General features: G+C 38.1%; 2 protein-coding genes across 2 annotated transcripts in view; one reads left to right on the forward strand and one right to left on the reverse strand.

The window, feature by feature from the left end:
- The first annotated feature begins 678 nt into the window (after nucleotides 1-678).
- Nucleotides 679-8,770, forward strand: polr2c (RNA polymerase II subunit C). The gene is made up of 9 exons (XM_056452333.1): nucleotides 679-909; nucleotides 2,498-2,547; nucleotides 4,581-4,649; nucleotides 4,738-4,790; nucleotides 4,901-5,029; nucleotides 7,605-7,656; nucleotides 7,725-7,893; nucleotides 8,021-8,095; nucleotides 8,215-8,770. Exons 1-9 carry the CDS (start codon nucleotides 824-826, stop codon nucleotides 8,357-8,359), a joined length of 828 nt encoding a protein of 275 aa, XP_056308308.1. The 5' UTR covers nucleotides 679-823; the 3' UTR covers nucleotides 8,360-8,770.
- Nucleotides 8,771-9,455: 685 nt separating this feature from the next.
- Nucleotides 9,456-18,281, reverse strand: part of shank2b (SH3 and multiple ankyrin repeat domains 2b) — a 219,762-nt gene continuing 210,936 nt past the window's right edge. The window contains exons 21-24 of the mRNA XM_056451437.1: nucleotides 17,379-17,503; nucleotides 16,956-17,067; nucleotides 14,331-16,683; nucleotides 9,456-12,670 (exon numbers count right to left, since the gene is read on the reverse strand). Of these exons, the coding sequence (XP_056307412.1) occupies nucleotides 12,133-12,670; nucleotides 14,331-16,683; nucleotides 16,956-17,067; nucleotides 17,379-17,503 (3,128 nt within the window). The 3' untranslated portion in view covers nucleotides 9,456-12,132. The remainder of the gene's footprint in view (nucleotides 12,671-14,330; nucleotides 16,684-16,955; nucleotides 17,068-17,378; nucleotides 17,504-18,281) is intronic.

Below are 18,281 nucleotides of genomic sequence, written 5' to 3' on the forward strand. Positions count from 1 at the left end.
AATGAAAAAGACACTTCATAAAATTATACTCATGATTTATTATACTTTTATTGTAAAATTATACTGACATGACCAGGCAGTTGGACAACAGCCAGCCACTGCCAGGTCACGTGACCCGCCACTGGCGGCTCCTGCCAGACAGTTGAAGATTGAACCCCGACTCGAAGATCACTTCTTTTTTAAAGAAAACAGATAAACATGGTGATTTTATGAAGGAAAGACAGTTCATCGGAAGCCGTCGAGCTGGCTGGCTGAAAATTAAAAGTCTGCGTGCATATGCCCCATTACAGAGCCCAATGTTCTGAAATGACTTTTTTACACGAATTTCCAAAGAAAACAGAACAATAAATGGCGTCTATTTTGAGAAAAACCTATAGCAATACAGTTGTAAACCGCAAAAATCGGAATTATGAAATTTTATTTTGATGTTGCAGATTTACCTGTTCTAAATCTTCCACAGTAACTGATAATACTGATATATTTACAGGTGTATCCAAACTGTAGAAAATGCTACATTAGGTTAATACCATGAACGTTAAGTTTGCGATTTTTTAACAATGTATTTCGTTCAAGTCAACAAAACGACCATTAAAACAAGCTATTTATTCTACCTTGACGAATACTGAAGACTTTTATTTTGTATAACCGGCAATACTACTGCAGTGATCCGGATGTTAACGGACTGGAGGCAGTCAGTGTCCAATGAGCTCCTGGCGTTTGTTATTGTACCGAAGCCGCGCTCGACGCTGGAATTGAACGAGCGACACACCGCACGGATAGTTGATTAGTTCCTTTTTTATGCTTAATCCCGCTCGATTTCAGTATGCCGTACGCCAACCAGCCCACGGTGAAAATTACGGAACTGTCGGACGAGAATGTGAAGTTCGTGATCGAGAACACGGATCTCGCGTGAGTATTGAGTCTAATCGACGATTTAGCTTTAAGTCTCATATTTATAGCACTGTAAAATGTGTATTGTGCTGTCTCTAAAATGTAAATTGTACATACGGACTCTACATCTGGTAAAAACATGCTGCATATACTACAGTACTGTCATTTATGTCAGGAAATACTGTACACTGTACTGTTATAAATGACAGTTTTGTACTCTTTATTGTTATTCTAACTTGATAAATGTTTATATAATGTTATATGTGGCATTGTTTTGTCATTACTTCAAGAAAATTACTATTATTAGTGCAGCTCAAATTGCTTTACAAAACACAACCGAATGCACATTAAATGTATTTTAAAAGCACACGAGCAAAAATATTTTAATGTTTAAATAAGACTAAATTAAACCAATAAGAATGAGGTAAACTATTTATTATTAAATGTAAATATACTTTAAAATCACCACTTAGATTTTTTAAAAAATATATCACACAAACCCAAATGAACATATCCATTGGAAATATATCCGATTACATAGTAATTTTTTAGACATGATTTTTACAGTTAATTATTTTATGTCATAATCTAGCCAGATAAGCATACAGTGCTCCGCATATATAAGTACACCCCCCACAAATCTCTCATTTAAATTAATATTTTCTGTCGGAAGCTTTACAATATTATATTTGTGCAGAGACATTAGAATAGTCAGTACTGAAGTTAAATCTGGAGCTAATCTAACAAAATAACTTGCAATAATGTTTCAAAAATTAGTAGCCCTGATTTATATGTTAGGGGAAAATTTAGTTGAAATGTTCTAGTTTGTAATTTTATTTTGTTTTTGTTTTTTTGCAATATTTTGCTTAAAATGCATTACTTTCCATTTTTAAAGATGTTCTGTGACTAACATTATTTTAATATGTTTAATAAATCTGATTTGTTCAAATGCACCAATATACATTACCCATATTCACTGAGAAAGTGACTAAAACATTTATTTATTAATTTAGTTTTTAGTAGTTTTCTCTGTCCATCTATCTGTCTGTAATGACCACATTTATATTTTGTATACATATTTCATTTTAATATAAACATGACATTTATTTGTTATGTTTCATTCATTCATTTTCTTTTCGGCGTAGTCCCTTTATTAATCTAGGGTCACCACAGCAGAATGAACCGCCAACTTATCCAGCACAGTTCTACGCAGCGGATGCCCTTCCAGCCGCAACCCATCACTGGGAAACATGCACATACACTCATACACTACGTTCAATTTTAGCATACCCGATTCACCTATACCACATGTCTTTGGGCTGTGGGGGAAACCGGAGCACCCGGTGGAAACCCACGCCAACACGGGGAGAAGATGCAAACTCCGCACAGAAATGCCAACTGACTCAGCCGAGGCTCGAACCAGCCACTGCGTCACCATTTGTTATGTTTATTATTTGTAATGTAACATTACTTTGCAATGTCTTACATTTGGTATATCTATTTTATGTTTGATGTAAATTATAGAATCACCTAAAAAACAATGTTTAAAATTTTAGTTTGATCAACATTTTAATGAGAATGAGTTTTTATTCTTTTTTTTTTTCAGGGTTGCAAACTCTATTCGGCGTGTGTTTATGTCAGAAGTTCCAACCATTGGTAAGAATCAAAATCTGATCTTATGGATGTTTAAACACTTTAAGAAAAAAAAGTTATTTTAATAATGCGTTTATTTGATGTAAAGGGCACCTATTTTACCCCTTTTGCAAGATTTAATATTGGTCTTTTGTGCCTCCAGAATGTGTCTGTAAAGTTTCAGCTCAAAACACCCATCAGATTATTTATTATACCTTTCAGAAGTTTGTAATTTTCAGCTCTGAGCATCTTGTAGCAGTTTTGTGCGTTTAATGCTGGTTTTCCCTGCATACCGTTCCCACGTGCCTGTCAGAGTGTGCCTCGAGGCTGATTTATACTTCTGCGTCAAGCATACGCGTGTTCTACCCATAGCTCTCAACGTGGCCGACGCTGATGCGCACCTCTCAAAAAATGTAAATACACGTCGCAACGACGCGTAGCGCAAGCACTGTGATTGGTCGGCTTGGTAGCACTGACGAGTGTGAGCGGAACCGAGAGCTGCGCAAACCTGTGTCGAGTCCCGTGAAGGAGCTCCAGATGGAAACTTTTGTTTGGTGTTTAACTTATGATTAGGGCTAGACAGATTTTTTTGACATTTTTTGCTATTTCTGTGAAATTTTTTTGTAAAAAATCAGTGGATTTATGCGGAATGATTTTAGGAGTATCATAACTAAAAACGTAATATGTGAAATCAACAAATAAAACATTTTTAACTTTTAATTAATGTTTACAATGCAAATACAATTAGATCCACTTATTTGGTAAACAAAGCAAGTCTCTCATATAATATATCTACTAAAATACAGAAAAAAAAACTTCACAAACTGCATTGTAAATAAATCATATGGACATTTTCATATTACTATTATTATATCACAATAATATTAATGAAATTAGTTTAAAAACTGAATAAATATAAATTTACACACATTTACACAGGTAAATACATAGACTCAATGATGGGTTAAAAATCTGAGGAAATCTGTGGATTTCTGCACACGCATATTCCGTGTGGGCCTACTTATGAGGAAAATTGTTGCACGTCTCCAGGTTTCCGACTCAAAATGAGCGAGTTTGAGCCACTTGTACATTAAGGTAGCGTTAAGGAAAAACAAAACACCAGCGAAGAAACTCGACAGAGAGGAACATAAAAGCCAAACAGCATGCAGAAGTATAAATGCTGGACAACCACAAGGCATGCGCCGTGGATCACTCGCGCAGAAGTATAAACCATACTTCAGTCTCCGACTGTGTCAGATTAACAGCACAGTGACAGACATGAAGGAAGCAGATCTCGCATGTTTGTAGGAAAAAATACAGTAAGAACTATCCAAGTTATTATTTAAAGTATTTGTTGTGCAGTTAATTCAAGTCTTTCAATGAGTCACACACAGTGTCGTTACAAAGTCCACGGACACAGTAACTTTGCACTGTTTTTGAATGGCAAATGTGACAGGATACAGGTTAATATTCACTGCTGTATGGATGTTCGTTATGTTAATGTACAAAACAAACCTGATTTAATGTTACCAAACCGGGATTTAAGCGTCTTTTTTTATGATTGTACTGACATGCGGCTGTGGTGATGAATTACAGCGATTTTACCATCTTTAACTTACTTTATTACAAACATGCTGTATTAATGTTTTAAACTTGTAAAACTCATGCTTGATCACATCTGATGATGACTGATGATCACAGAGAGCTGAACAGATATTTTAATCCCAGTTGCTTTGCACACATCCTGTCTTGTTGATATGATTATAGGCGTTACTAGAGATATGTTAATATATGGCTGTCAATCAATTCGGTGGGCGGGGAAACCGCACTCCTACGTCGCATTGCATTGAGCCTCAAAATGGGAGGGGTTTGGATCCTATTTTAATGTCAGGAAATAAAAATAAAAAAAAAGACTCCAATATGTCTGTGGACACACCATACTTACACACAGATCTGTCCAAATAGCTTACAAAAGATGATTTTCATCATAGGTGCCCTTTAATTCTGCGCTTTGTCTGTTAAACCTGTTAATCTGATGTAATGCGCTCATTTGCCAGCTATCGATTGGGTTCAGATCGATGCCAACTCCTCTGTGCTCCATGATGAGTTTGTTGCTCATAGAGTGGGTGCGTATGTTCATCATCTCTCCAAAATCTTTCACTTCATTCTTCCAATAACACCAAGCATAATTATCACGCTAATCATCTTTTACAGGATTAATTCCGCTCACAAGTGATGACATCGTTGACAAGATGCAGTACTCAAGAGTAAGTGTTTAAACCAGGGTTTCTATTTTTATAAATCTCTATGAACACGAATCATCTTATTCATTAGATGAGCCAAAATGTAATGTTTGACTTACTTTGTTTCCAATCAGGACTGCACGTGTGACGATTTCTGCCCCGAGTGTTCGGTTGAGTTGACGCTGGACGTGAGATGCACTGAAGAACAGACGCGTCACGTGACCTCACGAGATCTTCTGTCTAATAATCCGCGAGTCATTCCTGTAAGGATATTTTCTGGAGTCATTTTTAAAAACTTATTCAAAATGCAGGAAAATAATATTATAGCCAGTACAAAGCATGTGACTTCAGTTGCCATTGTTTGTTTATGCTCTTGTTCCTGAAATTCAGTCACTGTTATGATGTCATGCATGTTGATAATGACAGGAAGTGCTGATTGGTCAGGTGTGTAGTTTGAGATGTTTCTTGTCCACAGTTAGACAAACAAATAGTGTATGTGTAACCCCGGCGGTCCTACTGCACCCAACTCGGTCTGAGCTGGGATCGAACCGGCAACATTCTACATGGGAGTCGGTTGCTCTAACAAGGAGGTTAAAGACCAAGGCCTCTAGCATCTGTCACTAGAGCACCTTTAGAGGTCAGAGGAGTGAGGATTACCTGCACAGCACTTCGCTAACTGGCCTCCGTTACGTATAGACCCATTTCACATTTCTGGGTTTCTCAGCAGCAGACGTCGTCATAGTTGGTTAGACTTAGAGCGCAGTGAATGGGAGAATACTGTAAATGTTTTTTTACAATACTATTTACTCAAATAATAAAAGAAAGTGTTATCAAGAGTTTTAGAAAAAGGGGGATAAATAGTGTGAGACTGAGAACGGCACCCAGAAGAGAGAACAACATCAAATTTACTGTCTCACCATAGACAATACATTAAAAACCTCTTGCATAAGCAATAATTAGTTTTTTGTAATTTGATGCAAGGGTTATATAATACATACATAAAAACATATAAACGTACATATGTTTTAACAAAGTATTAAAAACTTTTAAGGATTTAAGATGCTGATGACTGTTAAATGCCAAATAAATAGTATTGTGAAAAGGGTAAAATCTTATGGATGCAGTTTTTGTTAATACTGAAAACTCTATTTATACAGTGCTCAGCATAATTGAGTACACCCCATTTTGAAAATTAATATTTTTATCCATTTCTCAGTGAATATGGGTACTGTTATTATTAAAACAATATTTTAGTCACAGAACATCTTTAGAAATGGAAGGATAATACAATAAAATTAATGCAAAATATTACAAAAAAAAATTTACAAACTACAACATTTCAACAAAATTGTATATATTTTTTGTTTCTCTTGATTTTAGTTATTTTTAAAAGTTTTATTATATGTTTTTCTCTAACATAAATTTGGACTACTAATGTTTGAACCATTATTGTGAGTTATTTTGTTAGATTAGCTCCAGATTTAACTTCAGTACTGACTAAACTAATTAACATGCACAAATATAATATTGTAAAGCTTCCTACAGAAACTATTAATTTAAATGAGAGATTTGTGGGGGGTGTACTTATATATGCTGAGCACTGTATATGCAAGCCGAGAGCCGATATATAGGTCAATAAATGCATATTTTTAACATGAATTCTTATGAGCTTAATTGATCATTTAAAAAATATATTGATAATTTAGTTTCTCATCTGGTAGCTAGTAGCCAGATAATGTTATAAATAAAGCAATTATGGGGTGATACCAATATGGCTGATATATGCATAACTACATGTTGATAAACAAAAGGTGTCTAATTTAAAAAAAAACATGAAACGTATACAAACAAAACTTTGTTTTTTTATAACTTGTTCAAACATATTTTAAGAACTGACAGAGTGAAGGACAGTAAACAGCAAATTTTTGTGTAATTTGTCGATAATAGTATCGGTAAAACTGATTATATTTGAAAGCCAATAACTGGTATATAGGCATATCGATAAGATATACATTTTTCTTAGCTTGATTGCCAATCATATTTTTCTTATATGGGTCACATGATAACAATAATATTAAAAAATTAATGTTTTACATGATGATAAATTTGATGATTTGATGGCAAGTCCTACTTTTGATTAAATCTGAAAAATTACAATGACACTCCATATTTTAAATTATATTCCATTTACTTTTTCAGCTTGTGGTTAGCAAAATATTCTCCTTACAAACTTGGATATATATATATATATATATATATATATATATATATATATATATATATATATATATATATATATATATATATATATATTTATATATACACCATATATAATAACCATATATATTATGGTTGCACAATACTGGAATTTTAAAAACGTCCATTTTCCGCTAACATTTGATCACTGTTGAGCACGTTCTTAAACTGCTCTGATCGACGACAGAAATGACTGATTGGCCATGAAGGTCATCAGTTCACCGAACTCACCGCTGTTTACTGAGTATAACCACAGATACAGGGACACTGGAGCATTTTCAACCCACGATTCATCAGCGGATTGCTCATGTCAGGCTTTAGACAAACCAGCTGATCTTTGTGGCTTTAAACTGGAAAGCCGCAAACGGGTTAGTAGGAAATGGATGTTTTTAAAACGTCAGTATCGATTGGTACCGAATTCATGTATCGTGACAACCCTAATATATATATATATATATATATATATATATATATATATATATATATATATATATATATATATATATATATATATAGATACATACATACATACATACATACATACACATTTTGCTTTTTCTAATCATGTATCTTGTTCTTCAGGTAACGTCCAGAAGTCGAGACAATGATCCAAATGACTACGTAGAGCAGGATGGTGGGTCACATTTCGATCTATAGATTTTTTCATTGCATTTTCGTTCACTAATTGTATCTTTGGCACAGACATCCTGCTGGTAAAGCTGAGGAAGGGTCAAGAGCTGCGGCTCAGAGCTTACGCTAAAAAAGGCTTCGGCAAGGAACACGCCAAGTGGAATCCCACTGCAGGGGTGGCGTTCGAGTATGACCCAGACAATGCGCTGAGACACACCGTCTACCCTATTCCACAAGAATGGTATGGGCCTTATTGCTGGTTTTGTTCATGGTATCAATAAAATGAGTATTTTATTCAATTTACAAGTGTGTCATCAGGTAAATAAATGACCAATATGCATTTATTTGTGTCTTTGTTCAATTGTCAGGCCTAAAAGTGAATATTCAGAGATTGAAGAGGATGGGGTTCAAGCTCAATATGATCCTAATGGCAAACCAGAAAGGTAATAATTTGAACCCATATGTTTGTTAAATTTCTATTTTAAGTGCAATAGAGGTTTAATACAAAAAAAGAGCATGCCAGCACAAGTCTACATGATTTATTGCATTTATTTTCATCCAGGTTCTATTACAACGTAGAGTCCTGCGGTTCACTTCGACCGGAGACCATCGTCATGTCTGCTTTCGCTGTGCTCAAGAAGAAACTAAGTGATTTACAGACACAACTTAGTCATGAGATTCAAAGCGATGTGCTTACCATTAATTAAATTGCTTTTTTTTGGGTATATAAAGTTTTTTCAGCTGTTGTTCGTTTGCATCAAATTGGTGTAGAATTCTATACATAATAAACACACAAATGCATTGCGTTATGTTAATGACTTGCACAATATGGAAAAAAATACGGTGTATGAACACTAGAGGGCAGGCTTTGTGTTGAAAAAAAATATGATTCTGTTCATTTATATATGATTGAAACATGAAAAGACTGCGTAATATGGTCGTGACAGAGCATTTATAACAGCATGCTGATAATGGGAACATTTTATTTCAAGCAAAAAAATAAAATAAAAAAAAGAATAAAACAAGTCCTGATAATGGATGTAAGAAATTCACAGAAACCCTCCCGAGACAATGTAAACAAAACGCATGGAAATAAACGAGCGACATGAGTTAGACAACCGATTGTGCAATCATATTTATTCGTCCCGTAAAGTTTTGGTTGCTTCAAATACATAAAGTATCGAGGGATTGCGAGGAAAAGTGCAGTCACAAATAATTTCTCTCTTTGATTTTAATCATGGGTTCTAGTTTAGCACAAAATTACAGCAACATAGATCAAGTGAATGCATTCCCCACAAGAAGTGTGTGAGAGACATCTATGAAGAAGAAACAGAAATCCAGCTCCAATTAGACAGGCCCTTTCTGCGTCTTCATGTTATAAAATTGCGTTTTCAAAATAGGATTCTTCGTACACAAATGGTTTTAGTGCTGCCACTGTCAGATGCCAGAAATATAAGTCAGTTTTCAGATACTGTAAAGATACGGTTACACATTAGCCATGTTTCAGAGGAATTTCGCGGGCAAATGTGACGCACAACAGGTCAGTTCATTACGTTTAATGTGCTCGGGGGTATTTAAATTCATATTTTCATAACATGATTATCACTTTTGGAGGTTGATATTGTATTTATAATTATAGACTAGTACTTCTTAGATACTACAATATACAGGCCTAAATCATAGCGAACCATCAAATTTAAACTAGCAAATTTAAGATTTTTCCAATTTACTATTCTTCAGGTGATAGTTTTGCCTTTTTACTTTTGGCGTGAAAAATGTAACAACTAATGTTTGATGAAACACTAGTACAATACCAACTTTGTATTTAATGTAACTAAACTAGTGATTAATGAAGTACTGGTACAATAACTTGGTTTTTATTAAGTGGTATAGTGGCCTGTCTAACAAGTGCTACCCAATATTTATATACTAGCGAGCTAGCTTTTATTACTAAAAAGCACTTGTATCTAATAAGTAACTACAAGTTGGCTACTCGATACTAAAGGTAGTAGCAGGAAAATAGATAGCCAAGTAGTATGTTTACGTAAATTAAATGTTTAAAATGGTTAGCCATAATCACAATTAAGATTACCTTAAATCCTCCTCGTTTTATCATACTCCTATTCATCTCCTCTTTTTCCCGTCAGCGAGGTGCGACGACCTTTTCAGTTTGTTCAACTGAATTCGGCGGCAATTCCAATTCGAAACGCCCGCGAAATTTCTCAGAGCAGAGGTAAATGTGACCGCATGGTAGGTAAGTGGGCTAAAATATGTGCTCGTTTAGATTTTACGTCAAGTATAGACACCACACAAATCTACATTTGAACTTCTTTCTTTAATTACATAATCTAAAAGAAGCAGGTGACAGCCATTATGTCAATATTTGTCATATCTTCTAATTCACTGAGACCTATGTATATGTAAATTTCAGTTCATAATAGTATATATTGTACTGTGGAATACTGGCAAAGAAAGACCAAACAGTGTTCTTTAAATTTGTGTATTGCTTCTTACTGATACCACATAGATTTTTGGCACACCACATATCAGAGTTAAATGTCATAAAAATTTCATAAATATTTCTATAAATCTTTAAAATACTGTGCTGTTTCCTAAAATAAGATATATAGAGATGATAACTCTAACTCCTCTAAGGTCGAGAGATAAGCAAACATATATATTTATATATATAATTTATTTCTGAATCTCTTCACTGCATACTTTAAACGCTCATCAACTTTTTCATTCACAGCCATTCTCCACATCTATCGCCTTTCCCTCAGTTCTGTCATTACCCACAGTGCTTTGAACATAATACTGAAGGTGAAATGTGTAATGCTGGCTGTCCCTTCGTGTCTCTGTGATGTATTTAATTATGAATATAAATATTATCTCCAGTCCATACCGGTGGGATTTTTATGGCATTTACAGTCAAATGAGATTGATAAATCTAAAAAAAAAAAACACGTCTAACAATGAGAAAATCACAACTAAACTTTAGAGGACCTAGAGATGTTGTGGTGTGTCAAATTGCAACACGGATAGGCACACATTGCAGTTACACTTTTAAAATAATAACATAAGACAGCAAAATCATAACCTCCCCCAGCAAAGCAAAAGGATTGCAGGACTTGAAATAAAAAGTAAAAGCACTTTGATTTTTGACCAAACAGGAAAATTTGAATTTACACCCTGTGATCCCACTTCAAATTTGTTGCAATGATTGAGTTGCAAACAATAATAATGGTATAAAAAAAAAAATCCAAAAACCCAAATCAAATTTCGATAAAAAGGAAAACAAATAAATACTACTAAACAATATACACATATGAAGTCCTGTATCAGTTACAATTGACGACATTGATATGTATAGATTAAGGAGGTTTCCTGTAGTTTGGACATTTCTTTTTACCACCCAACAATCAAATGATTTAGCGAATTAGAATTACACTAAAAATAATAAGAAGAAGAATAATTAGAATAATGAATAATTAAATGAAGAATTCATCACATTTAAAGCAAAAGACATACATACTGGCCCTTTCGGAGTGATTGTGTCAGCATTCAACTCAAAGCTGGCAAACTCGACAAAACCGAATTTCTACTTGAATTCAGTTTGATTCCGCTGAAGCATTCACATGTTTTCCTGTGAAGACCTTTTTCCAATTCAAAAACTGCTGGAAATTAATTCTGAGTAGCAACAGCGCAACGTAGTGTTGACTGAAGGTACAAATACAATGTTGCTGGGAATGCAGTTGACCTCCTTACCGAATGGAAGACACCTAATAGTAAACCACAATTCAGAAAGACCCAAGAGAATTGTTGATCATTCAAACAAACATCCAATGTTATCTTATTACAATGGTGGAGAGACCTGCTGCTTGCTACGGTTACGTTGTTCACACGTAAGGAGATTTTAACTTTGTTTTCAAGTGACCACGGCCCTTCTAGGACTGTCAACGAATGAACTGAGGGACGTCTAAATGCTCACATCTCAGAGATTCGTGTACCTCTTGGTTGAAGGTGTATGAGGAGGGAAAAAGCAAGATATTTATTTTATAGGCAGCTGATACATAGACAAAGGTTCCCTTTTTTCCTGAAGAAATATTCTCTATAGAATTGTCTTAGCAAAGATAGAAAATGGATCCCCAGCTCTGCTGGTTTCAGTGCATTCAAAGGAGGCCAAAATCCTTAAAAGCCAAAGGATAGTCAGCTCATTTGTGTAGTTTCCATACAGTGTGTTGGCTTCAATGTCCTCTCTGGTGCTGGAGCTCTTGGAACCGAAATGCAGGGAACCGCTTGTGCTTGCGCGGATATTTTGAACGCTTGAGTTTCTTCAGGATGTGAGAGTTCCTAAAATCCACTGAAAGCATGATAGGACAACAAAGTGTTCAAATTAGTGAACCGAAATAAGGGAAGAGGGAAAACGAAGCTTATGAACAAGATGCGCCGAGTCCTTTGGAGGACGTCTCGCCCAGTCTCATCTGTCCAAAAGGACTTTCAGCGCCCGCTCGATGTTCATTCTGTGACCCACACGAGTCACACCCAAGTCGATCAGATCCTCCTTTTGCAGGTTTGGCAGGTGGCTTCCCTCTATATCATTGTCCATAAAGGCATCCCTGTGCTCACCCAGGTTCAGGCTCTCAAGCCAGTCGGCCACATCCTGCTTGCTCCATAAGAGAACAGGTTTGGTGGCGAAGGGCTTGTTTGATGCAGCCTGGATGAGGGTGAGTGGAGAAGGGGAGCGGCTACGCCCTGTGCCCAGACTGAGGGGCGGTGTGGGCAGGCCAAAGACGTCCGTCATGGTGGGGGAAGTGGCCGAGGTCGGGAGGGAAGAGGCACAGCTGAGGCCAGAGTCCGGTGGGGACATGATAGGACTCGGGGTGTGGTGGTGGGGAGGCAGGCTCTCTGCCTGTCGGCACGGTGACGGGGCAGGCACATTGGGGCCAGTCTGGGCAGTGAAGGTAACGGTGGTGTTTTGCTGTGTACCTGAGATGAGGGATACACCATCCTGATTTCTGCAATGACAGAAGGATAAACATGAGGAATACATATTAAGAGGAAAGACACGAGGGAACATGTACAACTACATCCTTGAATGCTTTAAGTGGTTAGTAGAGGTGAGCATGGTTAAGTTGTTTATGTGATCTTTTCACCCTTTTAGAATATTGTTATGAAGTTATTAGGATGTTCTGAGTATTAATAGTCCAGGTTGACTGTTTGTATGATTTTATTTCCTCCCAGATGGAATTTCTAGTTGACATTTTTCACAAGTGGAACTAAAACAAAAACTTGCCAACATCTGGAAAAGTATTTTTATGCAAGGGACAGGTGAGACAAGAGACTTACAAAATACAAAATATTATGTGTCCCAATTGAAAAACAAGAGAAAAAATGTTGAGGGCAAAATAAGTGTATTGAAACCCAAGTGTACTGAAAGTATGAGTGTAATGTAGGTGGTTTGGTTTAAAGAAAGCAGTGAATGTGAGGTTCTTTATAAATGCAATGCCCTTGCCCCAGGTTTCTCCTTATACCCAAGGTGTGCTGGCCTACATTTGTTGTCAGCACATAAACCTTTACATTTGCATCTGATGTAACATAGCAAATAAAGCCAAACAGACTCATATAAACAGTACTCAAACAGACTGATACAAAAACATCATTTTACACAAGTTACACATTTAGCCCAGATCATAAGAATAAAAATACACCAAATCAAATAAATAACATGTTAGCTTTCCATACAAAAAAAAAAAAACTGTTTCTATTTATTGTGAAAGAAAAAAAACACATTTGCTCAGTGTGTGCTAAACATAGTGCTCTGCCTGGGCTACAAGTGCATTTTGGGGTCAGTTCTTTGGTTTGTAAATAACTAAATCATTCAATAATAAATGAGACTTGGGACCATGTTGATGACAAACCACTGTCTGTGCAATGTGGAATCCATCAGTATACGCAACATTTGCAACTGCATTTTCATTTTGCTCATGTTTGCAAAATAAATGACAAGCCTTAAAAGCCAAATTAGCTTTCTCTGTAGGAATCATAAGTGGACAAAAATCAGATATTTGTTATAACACTCCTTATAAAATACTAAATACAAAACTATTTTGTATTTAATATTTTATCATATTAACGACTATATTATATTTAAGAGCTCAAAGTATAAACATGATTTTAATGCATTGTGCCATTCTCCTTGCATCATCAGTATTGAAATAAGTTACTTATACTCAGAGCATTCTAAATCAGTTAATTATGAGGTTTATTTCAGTATTGATGCAGGCATAAAAACAGCCTATGTTGGCAGCAACCAGCAAGACAGCTCAGTGGGCTTTCTTAAAATAGTACTAGCTCTTTATAATTGTAAATGTTTTTGTCCAATTAAAATATTCCTTTAAAAAGCCTTTAGGAGATTACTTAAGATAATCTAGATATGTCTTGTGGGAGCAGTTTGGGTGCTGTGACAATGTAACAAATGGACCATGTTGTAACAACACACACCTCCCCCTTCTGTGGTACGTTCTGTGTTCATCATCACACTGACGTTGCTCATCTCGTCCTCAAGGCTGTTCTCATTATTGGGTTGCTAGGCAACTCTCGTTCTCCAGCAGAGCACACACACTAATCTGAGAGCCTAAATGTAAGCCTGTGATACAGGAAGGAAAGAGGGCATACCTTGTCCCGAAGTGAGGCCTGGATCCAGTCGGAGAGTCTAACACTTCCCCTGGCTTTGGTGCTTTGTCCTTGTTCACATGGTGCAGAACTGAATTGGTTTCAGGGCCATGGGGTCCTTTCATCTCCGGAGGGTCACCCCACAGCTTTGAGGTTCGTTGCGTTGGGGTTTTCAAGGGTTCTGGTGGAATAGATCCAGGGGGTGGAGGTGGGACAGAGGAGGGCATTCTGAAAGAGCCTACGTTCTCCTCAGGCAAAGAGTCCTTGTAAAGTGCATTGCTCTTGATGGCAGGTTTGGGTTTTGGTTTGGACAGGATTTGAGACCTGTCCACCAGAAAGGCTTGTCCATCTGCATAGACGGTGCACGTATCCAGGGTCTCACCTCCTTCCGAAGACAGGGTGGAGATGCTGGACACAGTAGAGATGGTGCTGGTGGTCTCCAGTTGGGGGTCACCACTGCTCCGGCTGTCTACCTCAATGCCCGAGTCAGTGATTTGTTCATAGGGCTCTAGTGGCCCTGGAGGGAAGCTTGGAGGTGTGCAATTTGTGAGGACTGTTGATCTTTTGATTTCAGCATTCCCACCACCTAATGCGGGATAGTAGGGAGCAAGAGAAGACCCTTTTGTACCATTTGCTTTCTGTTTGAGTAGTTCAGCTATACTTCCTGCCTGGTCTTCAGGAATGTCAAAACTGTTGGCAAACTCCAGTGGGGGTGGTAAGGGTTCTGCAAACACAAACTCTTCATCGATGTCGACAGAGGCCAAGGGCGGTGGAGGGATGCCGAAGGGCAGCTTCACAGGCTCATCCACTGAGCTAACAGTTATGATAGTCTTGCCATGTGGAGCAGCTGATAGCGCCTTGGGGGCTGGGGGGTTGGTGGGAGCTGGCTGGTTGGGGTCGCGAAGCTCCCCAGGGGTGTTGTCAGGACTCACTCCCTCGTCCCTTTCGCCCTCTGACAAGCTGTTATCCTCAGATTTTGCCCCATCTGTGGTGTGCACCATCAGCAGACCAGCTGACTTCTGCTGAGAAGTGTCCACAATGTCGATCAGCATGTTTTTCTTCTCCTCAGGCCTCTTCTCAGGCTTACCTAAATCGAGCTGATACTTGGATTCTGTCTCATATTTGGACTCAGTCATCTGCCTCCTCAAGCCCCCACGGGGACGCCCCATGGTAGCAGTACTTGAGAAGCCAACCTCCACATTTGGTCTAAGCTTGGTGTCAATGAAAAGTGGTTTATTAAGATCAAGTTTGGATGGGTCACTTTTTAATGGAAGAGGCTGTGATTGATCCCTCATGGCTCGGTCTCTGGCAGCTAATGCTAAAGCTAATGGTGAGTTGGGGTCAAGTGGCTTGCCTGTTACTGGGTGAACGTAATTCCCACTTCCTGAGCTGTAGGTCTTATGAGCAGGCAAACTGATTGGGCTGTGTCCTGTACGAGTGTTCAACAGTTCCCTCACCATGGTGGGCTCGGGGCTGTTGAAGTCTGTCACATTGCCACCACCTCTAGGGATACTAAGTAGTGATGAGGGAGGCGCCATGAGCCTACGCAGCCGCTCATCGCTGCTAAACATGCCCTCATCAATAGACTTGGAGTGTCGGAGCCGTGGGGTCGGTGTAGGTACCACATCTTCATCACCAGCATCTGTAGACCTAAAAGATGGTGAGTTGCGATGAGAATCAAGCCTTTTTTCCCTGTCTCTGACTGCACCAGCAATGGCAGCTGCAAATGGACTGCCTGGATTTAAGCCATCTTCAGGACGCAACTGCCCTGGGTGATCTGGAGTGGTCGTCTCAATTTCCATGCTGCTTCCTTGACTGCTCTTGCCGCTGCTGCTGGTGGAGGGCTCTTTGATTATTATTGTTGGAATAGGGATGGAGCAGGTCTTCTCAGGACTGTCCTCTACGTTGGACTGTTTGACAAGCATTCCCTTTCTTCTGGCAGGCTTGTTGGGCACAAACAGTCCAGCTTGACCCATCTTACCAACATCTGAGTAGGGGTTCTCAGGGATTTGGGCACGGCGCATATGAAGACTTTGCTGGGCCGTGGGGCTGTGATTGTACCCCTCAGAATCAAACTGCTCGGGACTGTCTCTGTAATACTTCCCCTGATCTCTCCACCCAGCACCTTCACCTCTGTCCGGGGCTGTGCTGTTTGCATTAGGACTCTGTGAAGTAAAACCTGCTCTGATGGTGCCGTATCCTCGACCAGCTGGGACAGGAGCATTATTATGAGGTGGAGATGGAGGGGAGATAGCTGGTGGGGGTGGAATATCCTCTGATGTGTCAGGCATCGAAAGGCTTCTTGTAAATTTCAACATTGGAGGAGTAAGGAACTGCTTCTCTTCTTCGGTTACTCCTGTAAAGGAATAAAATTTAAAAAAATCAGACCAAACACGCCAACAAGACTGGTGGTGTAATTACCATTCAGAAACAATAAATATGACATCACAAGCAAATGTTACATCTTAAAATAAATCAGATTAATGGAAAAGCCTCCAGCAACAGTGGGCTGACCACTGAGTGTAGTAGGCCAATTATTTGTTTCATTTGACAAAGCTCTGAATGAGGTTTATGTGCAATATATCAAAATAAAGATGTACTTGAATGTGCAAAACAAAATCCACACACCTATAGATGTTTGTCGCCGTATGGTTCCCTTTGGTAGACCCAGAAAAGGGCCTCTAGGACTCCCTGGCTGCGGTAACGAATCTACTGCTGTATCCTGACTATTGCAGAGAGACTGCAAAAGAAAGAACAAGGCTGACATGATAATAAGGACAAGCATAATGCAGCACTTTTTGTAGAGCATCTATTCAAACTAGGTTTCTCACATTTTGAAAGAAATGTATAAAAAGAGATTGAGACTAATATATAGAAATAATATAAAATAACATACTCACAAGCCTGTGCACAATTCCACTCTAATTTAAGCATCAAAATCCAACATTACATGCACAGGCAGTGGTTACACAAGACTTGTGAATAGCAGTTATTGCAGATAGGCTACAATTCAATTATCAACAATCACAGGATGACACAAGGCACGCTTACATTCATTTCAGGGCTGACAGGAAAACATTTGCTAGTTGGACGTGGCTTGACCGTCGCCACCCTCACTTCTGCATTTGAGTTGTCCCATATGGGTTTCTGAGGAGGTACCACTTCATCCACTTTATCTGTAAGACAACAGCATCTCAAATTAGAAAGCAGAAAGCAACATTTAAAATAAGCTCAGTATCAAATATTGCTAATTTCCTCTAAGAGGATCCCCAGTGCAAGGATCCAAACCGAGCAAGAGAGGCGACAGAAATAGGTACAACAACAATGGTCAAGGTCAAAGCCGTGCAAGCGCTTCCTGGCTGCGTTGGAGAAATCTTAGCACTTCTTTCAACGGCCACTGCGCAACATGCTAGCGTTTTTTGTTTTTTTTAGACAGCTCCCATGCATGGGATGATTACTTAGTGTGACTTGAAATACAATCCTCTTCTTCAGACCCTCATTATCTGAAAGCTGATCATCTACACAGAAATGGAGGAAAGGGAAATTCAGTTTCTGATTTCCTAGCATAAAAGTCATCAAGACTGAATCTGATAAGTTAAACACAGACGCACACACACAAAACCCCTTTAGACCTGGTATTAGGATGTGTTTCTTATCTGGAAATTCATTAACTACATTTAAAGAGACAGTTCACCCTAAAATAAAGTTTCTGCCATAATTTACTCACCCTCCACTTGTTCCAAACCAGTTTGTTTGTTGAACACAATTGAATGTTCACAGCAGATGTCTTCTACTCTATTTTGTCCTACTATGGATAGCTTTCTTCATAATATCTTCATTTGTGTTCAACAGAAAAACTGAATGAAAGAAACTCATAAATGTTTTGAACCATTTTAGGCTGAGTAAATGATGAGAACCCAGCAGGCACACAATGTCATAAGACGTTAATATTAG

The sequence above is a fragment of the Danio aesculapii genome, chromosome 25 (genome assembly GCF_903798145.1).
Source record: "Danio aesculapii chromosome 25, fDanAes4.1, whole genome shotgun sequence".
Taxonomy (NCBI): domain Eukaryota; kingdom Metazoa; phylum Chordata; class Actinopteri; order Cypriniformes; family Danionidae; genus Danio; species Danio aesculapii.

Coding starts and splice junctions, on each gene's coding strand:
- polr2c (XM_056452333.1), top strand. CDS start 824: ATGCCGTACGCCAACCAGCCCACGGTGAAAATTACGGAACTGTCGGAC. Junction 910..2,497: donor ATCGAGAACACGGATCTCGC/GTGAGTATTGAG, acceptor TTTTTTTTTCAG/GGTTGCAAACTCTATTCGGC. Junction 5,030..7,604: donor ATAATCCGCGAGTCATTCCT/GTAAGGATATTT, acceptor CTTGTTCTTCAG/GTAACGTCCAGAAGTCGAGA.